This window comes from Panthera onca, chromosome B4 (assembly GCF_046562875.1).
Source record: "Panthera onca isolate mPanOnc1 chromosome B4, mPanOnc1 haplotype 2, whole genome shotgun sequence".
NCBI lineage: Eukaryota > Metazoa > Chordata > Mammalia > Carnivora > Felidae > Panthera > Panthera onca.
In genome coordinates, this window is record NC_138345.1 from 136869342 (window position 1) to 136884121 (window position 14780).

At 61.4% G+C, this 14780-nt stretch overlaps 1 protein-coding gene across 1 annotated transcript in view; it reads right to left on the minus strand.

Annotated features, from left to right (window-relative positions):
• Positions 1 to 14780, minus strand: part of PHF21B (PHD finger protein 21B) — a 92251-nt gene that overhangs the window by 16568 nt on the left and 60903 nt on the right. The window contains exons 3-5 of the mRNA XM_078449328.2: positions 7491 to 7583; positions 4890 to 5240; positions 2629 to 2769 (exon numbers count right to left, since the gene is read on the minus strand). Coding sequence (XP_078305454.1) covers positions 2629 to 2769; positions 4890 to 5240; positions 7491 to 7583 — 585 coding nt within the window. The remainder of the gene's footprint in view (positions 1 to 2628; positions 2770 to 4889; positions 5241 to 7490; positions 7584 to 14780) is intronic.

A 14780-nucleotide genomic window follows, 5' to 3' on the forward strand; every position in this document is an offset into this window, starting at 1 on the left:
TGCCCGGAAAACCTCCAGGAAGGCTGCGGGTCCCCGTGGGAGGACACAGGGGCGCACGCAGAGGCCGGCCCGGGGCTCACCGTGCACGCAGCAGGCACGCAAACGTCACGGAGGGACGGAACGGAGAGCCTCCTGAGACAAATCGGGCCCGGGGCCCACAGAGGACACCCGGTTATCTCAGCCTCAGTGAATGGTCGACTCTGAATCGAAGCTACTCCCAAAAAGCCAATGGGCTTTCTGGACACGCCAAAGGACAATAATGAAGTCACTCTCCCGCTCAAGGATATTCCATGGCTCCCCACTGCCCAAGGAATGAAGTTGCGCCACGGCAGCCAGCATGCAGGCCCCCCAGGGTCAGGCTCCAACGTCTCTCCGACCCTGGGTTTAGGGTTTCTCACGCACATGTGCCACCTGAGGTCCAAGCGGACCCGCTGGCTTTCCTGGGCCTGCTAAATGCCTTCTCACATCCATGAGATTGTGCAAGCAATGTCCTCTGCACAACACGCTGTCCCTCCTGCCTCTGCCCCGCCCCTCCTCTGCAAAGCCTTCCTCAGTCGTTCCGGGTGGAAACACACGCTCCTTCTCCCTGCACCTCCCACCGCTCTGAATGTGAGCTTCTCTGATGGCACCTGACATTTAAAAAAAAAAAATTTTCATGTTTATTTTTGAGAGAGAGAGAGAGAGACAGACAGACAGAGAGCAAGCAGGGGAGGGGCAGAGAGAGAGGGAGACACGGAATCCCAAGCAGGCTCCGAGCTGTCGGCACGGAGCCCGACGTGGGGCTCGAACCCGCGAACCGCGAGATCGTGACCTGAGCCAAAGTCGGACGCTTCACCGACTGAGTCACCCAGGCTCCCCGACACTTGACATTTTTTAACCCAAGCTCAAGTCCTGGTGGTCGTGTTGGGAGGAGTGAGTTCCCCCGGGGCCAGGGCTCCAACTGCCCCATCTCCACGTCCCTACCCTCAGCACGGAGCCTGGCACGGAGCAAACTCTTAAGACATGTCCGAAGAGTAAGCGAATGAACGGAAGAAAGGCTGACTTCTTTTGGTAACGACAGCCCGTCGATTTAAAAGAACCAGAAGGGCTCAGGAAATGACAGATGTCGGCAAGGAAGCGGAGGATGCACCGTTGGTGGGAATGCACACTGGGGCAGCCGCTCTGGAAAACAGTATGGGGGGGGTCCTCAAAAAACTGAAAACAGAATTACCCTACGACCCAGCAATAGCGCTACTGGGGATTTACCCCAAGGACACAAAAGTGCTGATTCGAAGGGGCACATGCACCCCAATGTTTATAGCAGTATTACCAACAACAGCCAAGTATGGAAAGAGCCCCGAGCGCCCGTCGACGGATGACTGGATAAAGACGATGTGGTGTGTACATATACACCGTGGAATACTACTCAGCGATGGAAAAGAATGAAATCTGACCATTTGCGATGACGTGGATGGAACTGGACGGTATTTTGCTAAGTGAAGGAAGTCAGGCAGAGAAAGACGTATCATCTGAGAAACTTACAGATGACCAAGGGGGAAGGGAAGGAAAAATAAGATAAAGACAGAGAGGGAGGCAAACCATAAGAGACTCTCAGATACAGAGAACAAACAGGGCTGGTGCGGGTAGGGGGTGGGGGGGAGGAGGAGGGGAAAAGGGGCGGTGGGCATCGAGGAGGGCACTTGTTGGGGTGAGCACTGCGTAGTGTAGGTGACGAATCGCGGGAATCTCCCCCCAAAACCAAGAGCACGCTGTGCACACTGCACGTTAGCCAACTTGACAATAAATTATTTAAAGAACAACAACAACAACAAAAGAATCACAAGTTGCTGTAGGAGCCCAGATGGGTCTCTTCTGCCCAGTGAGGTGAGGTGGTCAGGGAAGGCTGCCTGGAGGAGAGGATGTCTGAAGTGAATCTCATCGGACAAACAAATAGGGGGGAAAAGGGGGGTCAGGTGAGGGTAGCCGCATGGAAAAAGGCCCAAAGGGTTGACTTTGGCCCAGGATGGCTGAGGACAGAGGCAGGAACACAAGAATGGTCACCTGCTGTCCCTGAAAGTTAACGAAGAATGACCTTGAATTAGCTGCTGGCCTCTTCCACTCCCTGGTGCAGGTGGCTCTGTGTTAGCCACGGAGAAGGATGCCATTCGTCCCTCCTCCTTCAGGTGGGGGTGGGGGGGGAGGCACTCACGTGCAATTTCTGGAAAGTTCTGCAGGAACTTCGGGGAGACATCTGCCTCTCCAGCACCAGCCTCGGCTGCAGCCGGCTTCTGAGGCATTCGGGGTCTTGCTCTGCCCACCGGAGGGCCGTGCGTGTGCGCCGCCCGGAGCAGCCCCGTCCCCTGGACTCAGCAGACCCCGACCCGCGGGATCTTCCCAAGGACGCTGCCAGGAACGCTCCCCACCCGCATCACAAAGACACAGACGGGACCTGCCCCCGGTCACACTGCTAGAAAGCTGGCGGCAGGAAGTGCAAAGCCAGGCGCCTGCTTCTCGAATCCGTGCGAACCTCCGGCCCACAGCGCCACTCCGCGAGCCCATCTGCGAGACGCAAGGCCGAGGCCCAACCCCAGGGAGCTTCTGTCGTCCCTGCCTCCTGCACCGCGCCCTGCCCGACCCCGGCCACCCTACCTCGGGGTTCTCCTGGCTCGGGGGCCGGTCTTCCTTCTTCTTTTTGGTGGCCTGAGCTCCCTGAGATGGCTCCTCCGTGGGCGGCCGCGGCTCCGCCGTGCTCTCGGGCTGCGTCTGCGCTTGAGGCTGGATGATGATGACCTGGCGGTGGCGGGGGAGGGGGGAGGGGTGAGGGGGGGAGAACCGGGGAGGGGGAGGGGCCTTGGGAGGCGGGATCACAGCGGACCCGAGGAGGCTCTCGGGCCCAGGGGGCGCCTGCCCCCAGGGTGTGCACCTCCAGCCCACCCTTCACACCGCGAGGAGGGTCTGCGTGAGGCTGGGCCTGGTTTAGGAACCAGAAGGGCCTGGGTTCAGGCCTCCACTAGCCTGTCGCGGCTGTGTGGCCTCGGGGCGGTCACTTTGCTTCTCCGAGCCTCAGCTTCCTCGCAATAAACACCCACCTCCAGGGAGGCGGTGGAGACCCGGGCAGCAGAGACTCAAGAAAGGTTGGTTTCTTTACCCCTACCTCAAACGCAGGTAAACGGAGGCCAGGAGGGCTCAGATTTGCCGTCTGAGGTCATCAGGGGTCTATCTGTCTGCAGGGCCCAGCCTGCCCACTGCCCAGCATGCCCCTGGGGCCCCGGGCCACTGTGTCTGAGGCCCTCGCATCTGGCCTCAGCGGGGTGGGGGCGAGAAGGGGGAGGCAGACTCCAGACCCAGCTCAGTATCGCCCAGAGCGGCCCCACTCCAGCCAGCTTCCATCAGGGTTCAGGGTAACCGTGTGGTTTGATCGAAGGGTCTGCGGCTGAAAAGTCAGAAAGGGATTCGTGCAGCCCAGCCTCTCCCTCCCTCCCTCCATCTGTGGCTCAACTATTTTATTAATTGTTTTGGGCAGGGGATTGGCAAAGCATCGCTATCTTGCACGGATCCGAGGGAAGGAATTCACCAGGAGCAGCCAGCCAGGGTCTGACCCAAGCCAGGAAGAACCTGAACTTGTATTTCTCCTCCTGAGAACATGACTGTCTCGTGAATTTGGAGCTCCTGAGCAGGAAGAGAAAATGCATTCTGTTTTTCGGCTGGCTCGAGGAGAGGTTCTTTGTTCTCCTTTGTATCACAATTTTAAAACCCCAGAATTCTCGGGATGGGAAAAAAAAAAAGGTCCCTCTTTATATTCGTGGGAGGAAAAACGTTAAGATCCCCAGTAGAAAACAGGGCAAAAAATATCCTCAAGCGAGTCACGTTGAAGGAGACAGGATTCTTGAAAAGTATAGGGGCAACATTCGAGATTCCTAATAACCAAAGGAATTCAACTTTGAACAGCAAGCATCTGTTCGCGCCGATTAAACAGCAAAAAGTGTTTAAAGTGGCAGCACGGAATGCTGCTGAGGTTGCAGTGAAAAGGGCACTCATCCCACAAACGCCTGCTGAGCTCCCCCCTCGTGACCGGCCGTGGTCCTGAGGGCCACGTCTCCCCCACCTGACCATGGCTTGTCCTAACCGAGGATCCCCGGCGCTACCGTCCGCGGGTGGCAGGGCCCAGAACCACAGTACTCCCAGAAATACACCGTGTGCAACCACGTACAGGAGCAGGAAAGCGGGCCACCAGCTCTCAGGCTGGAATTGGGAGGGACGCTGGCCATCAGCAAGACAGGGGCCTTGTGGCAGATCCCGAACTGGGGACAGAGGAAAAGGGGCCACCGAGAAGAAGGGGTCAGAGGCCTCGAGCCGCACAAGCACCAAGGAGTTCGGAGAGGGACACAGAGAGGATCTGAGTTTCAGTTTTCAATCCTGCCAAGACATCACGGGTTTTCCTTCCGGGCACCTGGCGTCCCCGAAGGTCCTTGGCTACCCAACGACACCGGCCAAAGACCCATCGTCACCAGCTCCGGCCTCCTCCGGGCACAGACCTCACTGCTCAGTTAATGAGTCCCGTGAATGAAGTCGCTCATTCGCTGCCCAATCATCCTTTTTCCACCGACACTGATGCATTCAGCCACGTGTTTCGGCCACACACCCGCTCGTCCGTGCCGCCCCGTTCACGTGTGGAGCCGTTCCCCTTCGCGCCTCGTTCCCACCACCATCCCTTCCTGCCACCGACTCCCTCCCTCCCTCGCTGGGTCGTTCCTTCGCGCCCCAGGCGCTCGAGCACTGACCCCTCTCGAGACGGCTCATTCGCGCCTCTGTTCACGCCCGCTTGGTGCACCGGCCCGCGCGTGGTCACTCCGCCAGCCACCCGCCCGCTCCGTCCGGGCCTCCCGCACCTGCGGGCACGACACACCCACCTTCTTGTCGGCACTGATGAGGAGGGGCTGGACCACGACGCTGTCGCTGACCACAGACACGGCGGTGCTGGGGGCGATGGCGGTGGCATTGCTGGGGGCGGTGGAGATGATGGCGTAGGCCACCCCGGCGCCGCTCAAGGGGGAGGTGATGGCCGAGGACTCGGCGAGGGCCTGGGGCTGGCTGCCGGGCGTCGGCACATGGCTCACGGTGTTGTTGGCGGTGGGGAGGGCCGGGCTGGGGTTCTTGACGCTGACCACGGTGGCCTTCTGGAACGTGGGGGGCTGCTTGGGTGGCCGGTCCCGGCCTGGGGTGACGGGGAGGCTGTCTGGAATCAGAGTCTTTGGCCTAACCTGGGGAGGGAGGGAAGGACAGTCGCACGGTGGGGCAGACACACGGGCAGGCGGGGTGACGACAGACGCGGAGGAGGGGCGGGCCCCGAACACAGCCGGGACTCGGGAAGGGAGGAGCCCGGGCACGGACGCGGCCGGGCTCAGAGGCCTCCCGGGTGAGAGGCGAGGGGACAGCAGTGGAGAGGCCGTGGGGCCCGGCTCTGGACCCAAGCCCCTTCCGGCTCAACCCAAAACGGTGACGAGCAGGAGGGCGATGGGAAAGCTGCACGTGGACCAGTCGGGTGCCCTCTGGCTCCAGCCGCAAAGCAGCAAGCTCTCCCGGAAGACAGAAGTCCCCACGGTGCTGTCGTTGCCGGGGTGGGGGGGGAGGGGACTGGGAGGGGCCACCGGGGGCTCCCGGCCCCGCTCAGTCTGCTTTGTGATCAGGGTGGGGGCTGCCGCCGTGTCCCCTACGGAAGCCACCGGGCCGGGAGCCACGTCGCGCTCTGCGAGGCCCACGCACGCGGAGTGAAAGCAGGTGCAGGCAGCCACGACGTGGTTCCGGCCAGCGCTCTGGACGGCTCGTCCGGGGCCAGCCCTGCCCCTCCGGGACCCGTGTGGTGCCGGACACGCGCCTCATCCGTGCGCTGGGGGTGGGGAGAAGGCACAACGTGTGCGTCCTGTCAGCTGTCGCCAGCTCCCCTGCTTTCCTGCGACCAGAAACGAGCCTCACGCTAACCCCGTGACATCTGCCCTAGGGCCACGTTCTTAGGGACAAGGAGGCGGAAGAGGGCCTGCCCTGTCTTACCTTACTGGGCCCCCCCCCCCGCCCCGTGACCGCGTTGTGAAGCAGGTACGTTGGCCTATCCTACAGATGAGCAAATGGAGGCCTGGAGAGGAAGGGACTTCCCCAGGGAGAAGAACAAGGCTCCAGCCGTCGTCAGGGCAGGGGACGTGCACGCGGGACCTCCACGAGCCTGCCAGGTGTTGGCGTGGGCTGGCGGCGGGCTGGGTTGGCTCCACCCATGCCCTCGTGGAGGGAGGGGTTCGGGGTGGCTCCCACAGGGCTCCGGGACCTTGAGCAGGTCACCTTGGTGCGGCGTGCCCCTCAGTCAAGCTGGCGTCTCGTCCACCTGCTCCTCGCCAGGGCCCGCCAGGGGGCTGGCCTCACTTCTAGTGCCCTGCCCTTCCCCCGCCAGCTGGGCCCTCCCGCCATCGGGGGACTCCCCCAGGCGCGTGATCCTGTCCTGCTGCGTCCTTGGCACGCGGGGTCAGGATCACAGCCCGGCACAAACACCGATTCTGAACGTGAGAACCTCGGGAAGTTTGCTTCTTCTGGTCCTCGCCCGCCTTGGGCCAGCCTGGGGACCCCCATCCTCTTGGGGTGGGGGGTGGACCGGGTGGGCGGGGGTTGGGGCTGGGGGCGGGGGGCCTCCCAGCCGCGATGTCCGTTCAGGTCAAGTTCTGGGCCGCCGGTTCCTCCCAGGTCACTCCGGGTTTGGTCCACACTGGCCAGCTCACACCACATAATCCCAACTCCGGACGGGGGCGAGCCGTGCCCAGGCTGCAGGGGCTGGGCCTCCAAGCCCGAGAACACAGATGCGGGGGACCCCAGAGCTCATGACTTGCGGGAGCCGTCCTCCCCTCTGGGGCCAGCAGCCCTGGCGGGCCACCGGGCACACAACACTCGCTCAACACAGCCGAGCACCGGTGAGCCGCTAGCCTGCACCTGCTCCGTACCAGGACGCCTCTGTGCCGTCCGATTCATCCCCACGGCCACCAAGGAGCCACCTGCACCAGCCCCTCTGCAGCACAGGAGATTCGGTCCAGGAGGGTCGAGAGGCCAGGCGACTTGTCCAAAGTGCGGAGCCCAGGCACGGACTAGCCGAGCACCTCGCTGCCTCCCCGAATGAATCATCTTGGGCAGAGTTTCTCGCGCTGCTTTAACTGTGACCGAAACGCCTGTGACCTCGCGACCCGGTGCCGACACAAGGGATTCGAGAAACAATGCCTTTGGTGCATCTTGCTACGTTCTGTCCTATTCTAGTCCAGCCTCGTTGATTCCGTGAAAAAAGAAAAAGTCCTGGTCACGACCCACTAGAAGGATTCTGCAATTCCTCACTGTCGACACTGGGTCTACTCAGAACGTCTGTCTCCTCCTCTCACAGGCAGGAGAGGCAGGGGACGGAAGGGACGGGAGCACGTCCTCGGCGCCAGAGGGGCTGGGGACAGACAGACAGACTCTCCGGGGCCCACCTGCGAGCTGCTTACCTGAGGTAGCACGGCCGCTCCTTGTCCGGCCAACCTCTGCAAGGAGCTGACCTGAGGACCCGTGACAGGCACTGCAGTGATGGTTCCCAAAGCCTGCAAGACAGGAGGGGGCGCTGAGCCAGGACCACGGGGACACGGCGCTGAGACCACGAGGCCCCCCCGGCGGGTGCGTGGCTCCCGCCGGGCTGGTCGAGCAGGGGGCAGCAAACCCCGCCCTTCCCTTCCTTCATCAGGAGTTTACGATCACCGAGGTAACTTGGCCATGTAAGAAATTCTGGAAACTAGAGCGAGAGAAAGGACGGCATCGTCCAGAAAATAATTAGCCCTGAGGCACCTCAGCTTTTTCTTTTTTTTAATGTTACTTATTTATTTTGAGAGAGAGAGAGAGAGAGAGAGGGAGAGAGAGAGAGAGAGGGAGGGGCAGAGAGAGAGCTAGAGAGAGAGAGGAAATCCCAAACAGGCTCCCAGCTGTCAGCACATAGCCCGACACGGGGCTCGACCCCACGACCCTGGGATCATGACCCGAGCTGAAATTAAGTGTCAGACGCTTAACCGTCTGCAACACCCAGGTGCCTCGACTCCTCAATCATTTACTTATTTATTTATTTATTTATTTATTTATTATCTACTTATTTTGGGGGGGCAAGTGAGCGAGGGGCAGAGAGGGGGAGAGAGAGAAGAGGGCTCGAGCTCACCCAATGTGAGGCCCCAACTTATTTATTTATTTTGGGGGCGGGGGACGCAAGTGCGTGAGGGGCAAAGAGAAAAGGAGAGAGAGAGAGAGAGAGAGAATCCCACAGCGGGGGCAGAGAGGGAGAGAAAGGGAGGGAGAGAGAAGCGGGTCTCACCCGAAGCAGGGCTCATGCTCCCCCGACTGGGGGCTGGAACTCATGGACCTGAGCCAAAGTCTGAGGTTTAACCGACCGAGCCACCCACACACCCCCCAACTTGCTTTTTTAAAAGTAAGGTTTTTCACATGGATACCTGTATACTAAAAACCAAGAAAAATGAACTTGAATCCATATTTGGTGCAATATTTTAAAAACCACAGCAAAATGCAGCAGAGCCTAAATGTAAAGCCTAGAACTACAAAGCATCTAGAAAAAAACCGCAGGAGAAAATCTTTGGCACCCTCGGGTAGGCAAAGAGTCATATGTTTAACACCAAAAGCATGATCCATATGAGAATGAATTAGTAAACTGGGCTACAAAAAGAATTTAAAAACTCCTGAAGCTTACCTGTGAAGAGAGTAGAAAGCCCCAGACTGGGAAAAACACACTTAAAAGTTGGCTGATAAGAGACTGGTGTCCAGACTTAGACTAACTCTTGAGGGGCGCCTGGGTGGCTCGGTCAGTTGAGCGTCTGACTTCAGCTCAGGTCATGATCTCACGGTTCGTGGGTTCGAGCCCCGTGTCGGGCTCTGTGCTGACAGATCAGAGCCTGGAGCTGCTTCGGATTCTGTGTCTCCCTGTCTCCCTCTCTCTCTCTCCCTCTACCCCCACCCCCCCGCTCACTCTGTCTCTCTCAAAAATAAACATTAAAAAAACCCCAAAAAACTCTTGAAACACGCTAATCAGAAAACGTGATGAAAACAATGAACACAAGATCCGAACGGATACTTCACTAAAGACGCGTGGACGGCAAATGAGCCCCCAAGAAGATGCTAGACAGTGTCGGTCATTCGGGGAGTGATCACTAAAGCCCCAGTGAGGCACTCCTCCCGCCTCCTCGGGGACGGACCAGATCGGGACGTGGTGGTGACAGACAGCAGCTGACCCACGGCTCCTGGGAACGTTAAGAGGGCACAGTAACCCCAGAAAACAGTCTGCCTGTTTCTCGAAGAGTTAAACACACATTTACTGCTATGGACTGAATGTGCGTGTCCCCCCAAAATCACATGTTGGGAGTCCAGGCTCTTGATGTGGGGGTGTCAGGAGGTGGGGACTTTGGGAAGTGTTCAGTCAGGGGGGTGGAGCCTTATGAACTCGGTGGCATCGTGTAAAAAGAGCCCCAGAGAGACCGCCAGCCCCTTAGCCCACACGAGGTCTCAGCGAGAAGAGGGCCGGCACCCGAACACAGAGGCGCCCCCGATCTGGGACTTCCAGACGTCCCGTTTGGGAACAGCCTAAATGCCACCAGGCCCGCAGCTGAACAACCTGTGCTCCACCCAACGGAGCATCAAAAGGAACCAAAAGCGATCAAAAGGAAGGAGCAACTCGTACACGCGGCCGGGACGAACCTCCAAATGTTGGCTGAATGAAGGAGCCGGGCGCCCCCGCCCAAAGGGAAAGGAGGACGTGTCGTGCGATGCCATTTATGTGAGATTCCAGAAAGAGCAAACTAATCTCCAAAACGAAGCGGCAGGTCAGATCACGTGGAGATGGGGGGATGGGAGGAACGGATCACAAAACGCACCGGGAAACGTTTCCAGGTTGTGGGCGGGGGATGTGTTCGCCGTCCCGATTCTGGTGCTGGTTTCATCTGTCCCCAAATGACACAGCGGAGGGTCTCAGGCCCCACAAGCCCCAGCGCAGCTTCTCCTGATGGAGGGCCGGCTCCTCCCTCCTCTGGAATAGGTCACCTGCCCCAAGCGGGTTCAGGTCGTCCAAGCCGGCTGCCCGCCTCTCGGTGGGGAGCCACACCCTGCACATTTGACGGGAAATCCACCGTGGACATTGGCCGGAACAGGGCTGGACGCACAACACAGCATGAAAAACACACGCGGTCTCTTCTCGGGGACGCGTCTCAACCCATAATGCCGTCTCAGGTCTCTGGCCAGAACAGCTTGGGGAGCAGTGCTAAAATAACGCCCCAGGCGCCCCACAACGCCCACATTTTAAGAGTCTGCCCTGCCTTCTGCAAAGGGATGTGTGTAGAAGGTTCTGCCCTCCCCGGCCCAGCCCTGCTGGCGATCCGCACCACCTGTGGGGCCTGCCTCCAGCCGGATACGCACCCCCCCCCCCCGGACCACCCCCGTCCGCCCCGCTCCGGCCCAGGCGTGCACAGGTGGAGGCAGGCACGGTGCCCATCTGATTAGCAAGCTTCCGGGTGATTCTGCCAACCTGGGGACCACAAGCCAAGAGGAAACCACCCTGTCCCTCTAGCAGGTTCTGCATCAGAGACCCCCACGGGCACCTGGTGTCATCAGTGAGCGAAGCTGTGTGGCCCCCTGGGAGCAGGGATTCCTGCGCAGACGGGAGCCGACCGGAAGATCCTGAGGCCGAACAACTTCTGGGCAAATGCACGCCCAGCACCTACAGGAGCCAGGGAACAAGGGGCCAGCCTACTTCCCCTGGGAATCCCCTTCTGGCTAAGACGCCCCCAGACAAGCCCCCGGATGCCACCAGCTTGCAGAACGAACAGCATTCACCCGCTGACTCCACCAGCTAAAATCCTGCCTGACTGCAGCCCAGCCCCACGGCGGCCGCTGCCTGGGGCTCGCTCGGGGTGCCTGATGGGGCTTTAAGGAGCACCTCGCAGGGTGTCGGGGTCCCTCTGTGCCGGGGCATCGAGAGGAGACCCAGAGACGGGACCACTCCCGGGTCAAAGCCTGAAGTCCTGGGCGCTTAGGAGAAGTTTGCTACAAACGGGGCTGCTGAGCCGGGTCCCTCCACCTCGCGCTTCTGGGAACGCTGGGTCGCCTCCCAGGACACCAAAGTCACCTGCCACAAGCGTCCACTCCCCGTCTGCGCGGGGCCGGCTTCCGGGCACCCTGCAAGCCTCATCTGTTTGCTCCTTTTCTAAGTTCCGCCCCCAGAGTGCGTTCTTCCATGTCCTTATGAAGCTTTAATTAACAAGCTGAAAAGACATTTTATCTGGCAGGGGCTGACCTTTCTGCTCCGCGTCGGAATTTATCGGTACCAGCAGAAACAATCATCTCAGCGGCTATGTCACGAGCACTGGATAGTTTATAGCCACACTTTCGTCAGGATAAATGAGCTCTTTAAGACTACATTTACAGCTCTAAGCATCTTAATAGGGAAAAAAAGGGCCATAAAAGTCAAAGATAACTTCACATTTGTCCTGCATCGGCGGAGTCCCTGGGGCAGCCCAGCCCTGACAGCAGCTGCGTGTGGCCCCCCAGCTCTCGGTGCCCAGTCCCCTCATCTGCCACAGGAACAGAGCCTGCTGCACGGGGCGCCGTGGGGCCGGCTCGCACGGTGAGCGCTGGGCAAAGGGGGAGGGTCGGAGCCGGCCAGCCTGCCGGGAACGGGGGAGGGACGGGACTCGTGGCATCAGCCTGACCAGGTACCCGCCCCGGAGTGGCCCCTGTCTTGTTGGGCAAACCTGGGCACCCCCTGCCTCTCAGATGGGGTGTACGGACTTGCCTTTCCCTGCCCCCAAAATCAGAGTAAAATACCCTGGTGCCCAGCAGCGCGAGGAAGAAGAAAAGAAAACCGGACCCACCACCTCTCGGGCTTCCCGCCTGTGTTCCCATCCACCGTGTTTCCTTCTGTGCCCAAGTGCAGACACCAGAGCCTGCTGGGCTCTCAGTAAACCCCCGGCCAGGGCGAGCCACGGGACGAGGCCACGGGGCCACGCCCCTGCCGGGTGGAGGTGCTTTCATCCCGACTTGCTGCTCGTGCACTGTGGTGGCCAAGGTTCCTCCCCGTCGTGGCCTCCCTAGACCTCCGGGCACTGCCAGACGCCCCCCGCCCACGGTGACCCCCTTCTCTCCCTCATTCGTTCAGCAAACGTCCCGGAGTACCCACGGGGTATCCGGCTGGCAACGGGGTCCGTGAGCCCGGCCTCACCGCGGCTGCTCCCACCCCAGCCTCTGACCCGAGGGACCAGAACCGGTCTCTGCTCCCCTGCGGGGCGGGACAGGAGGGCCCCTTCGGCAAGGCGGGGCGGGGCAGGGCTGAAGCCCCTCTCCGTGTGGAGTCCAGCCCAGGTCCTGGCCGGAGCGGGTGTCTGACAGATGTCGTTAAACCAGGAGGGCCTCGGGGAGTGGCCGAGGGACGGGAGGCTCTTTCTGCACGACTGCAGGCACGGCCACCAGGGTCCACCATCAGGTGGGCCTGCCCTCTGCCACCTGCACAGGCGGCAGGCCACGGCCAGCTTCACCCCTGCCTGAGCCCGCTCTCCACACCCACGCAGACCGCGACCTCTGGGTGCTGACCCCAGACCTCACAGGGCTGTCCTCTCGGTGGAACCCAGGGGGTCCTGAGGTGGCCCCGTCCAGGTCACGTAGGTAGACGTGTTCCCGAAGCAGACAACGACCCAGCCGTGAGCACCGGCCAACCTCTAGGACTGGACAGAACGACTCCCATGCAGGACCTCGAGCCAGGGCCTGCCCTGACCTGCCAGCTTCCGGCCCGTCTGACCCCGAAGGTCAGCCCCTGATGCTCAACAACGGGAAGAGTGACCGTCATACCTCCCACCGCATCCGGGGACCGTCCTCGGGCAGGCGTGTGCCTGCGCCTTCCACACGGCCCACCAGCAAGGGCCTTGCACGCGGACAGCAGGAAGGGACCCCAGCGGCCACAACACCAGAACTGCTGGAGAGGGCAATCACGGGAAGGCTCCATCAGCGTGCAGGGCCTCGGTGGCCGTCTGCCTCTCCTGCCCAGGCTGTGGCCCCCGGGACAGGCTGCGAGTCAGTGGGACCCAGTCGTCCAGACCCTCCCCTTTCCTCTCCCTTGGTGCAGGAATGGTGCAGGGGGCGGGCATGGGGTCACAGTGAGCCCCTCCCCTGGGTCATGTCAGGGACAGGATGGACAGGGAGGAGGAGGGAGATCCAGTGTGAGCCCTGGCTGGTGTGTGTGGGGGGGGGTGTTGTGTACCCGTGGCGTGGTCAGTGGCCAGAGCGGAAGGTGGCCCTTAAGGACCTCGGAATTCATCACAGGAGCAGCGGCCTCACAGAAGGAGGCCGCATCACACAGAGACAAACGTTTCTGTAAGTGCACGCCTGTCCCTCCCTTACTTGACTGTATGTGTTCCATATGAGGTGACAGGCCCAGAGGGGGTGGGCTTGCTGGGCCCCGGGACAGTGAGTGGCAGAGCCGCCACCTGCCTCCGCCCTCGGTGGCGGGGCTCCGGCCAGCACTGTGGACACAGGAGCCGGGTTGCCCCGGAGGAACCCGCCTCTCCCCGCGACCTCCACTAACCTCGCCTGGGAGGGTGCCGTCCGGCAGGGGACGCGGAATGCCGAGCGCAGCTTTGAGGACAGCAGGGAAGCGTGTGGCCCCGCTTCTCGGGCCTCTCCAGCGGCTGGGACGGGACTTGCTGTCCAGAGCCGGGGCTCCTACATCCCACACCCCTCCCGGCTCCCACCTCCTCCCGAGCTGGGCGACGACGGCGGGGCAGCAGCCCCAGGCCCCTAGGACCACCCAGCAGCCCCAGGGAAGGTGGCCTCGGTTCGCATCCCTCCACTCGAGCCACGCGGCTGTGTGGCTTCTGGAGCTCTGAGGTCCCTTGCCTTCTCAGAGGCTGGCTGGGACGCGGGCCAAACGCAAGTGAGCCCCAACACCAGTAAGCGCCGATAAACAGTACTCTAACACAAGCACCACTTTGGCTGTCGTGCGAAACCAGCTTGTGGCTCGCAGGTGAACCCTGGCCGCCGGGGACGGGCTCTGGGCTCACTCCGCGTGCGGCCGGCGTGCTCCCGCTCAGCCCGGCCACCACCGCCCACCCGGCCCGGGGCCCCCACGCCGGCTCCCGCTAACCCGAGCCCGTCCACGCAGGGCCAGCGGGGGCCACTGGAGGTTCGTGCGAAAGTCCAGGGAAACACGCACCTGCTTTTGCTCCCGCCGCCATGTCCCGGGAGTCCCTGTGTCCACCACGCCCGTGTCCCTACCGGGGGGGGCACGGCCGACCGGCAGACACATTCATTCCCATCGCCGGGGTCCCGACAAGCGTCCCTCCCACCTGGCCCAGAGCTGCTGGCGCCTGGGTCCTTCCAGTGGCTTCTCCCGTCACGAATGTGCATCAAGGACCAAGGCGGCATGGAGACAAGGAAGAGCGGGAGAGGCCGGCGTGGGGACAACGGCCACGGGGTTGACCGACAGAGTGAACACAGGCAGGGCCAGGTCCGCGGCTCCCCTTCTGGACACACCCCCCAGGGCCACGCATGCCCACGTGCCTGGGACACACGTGTTGCACAACAGCACCTGCCTTGGGGAAAAGGGACTGTCCCATCGGCAGGGGACGGGCCCACCACAATGTCCCTCCGACGGGGGATGTTCTCTGGCTCCCGGCAGCCAGAGCCACAAGCCGGATGTAGACGCGTCACCGCAGAGACAGGCCCTTGGGTGAAACCCACGAGCGGTGCCCGCCACCCGCTACGTT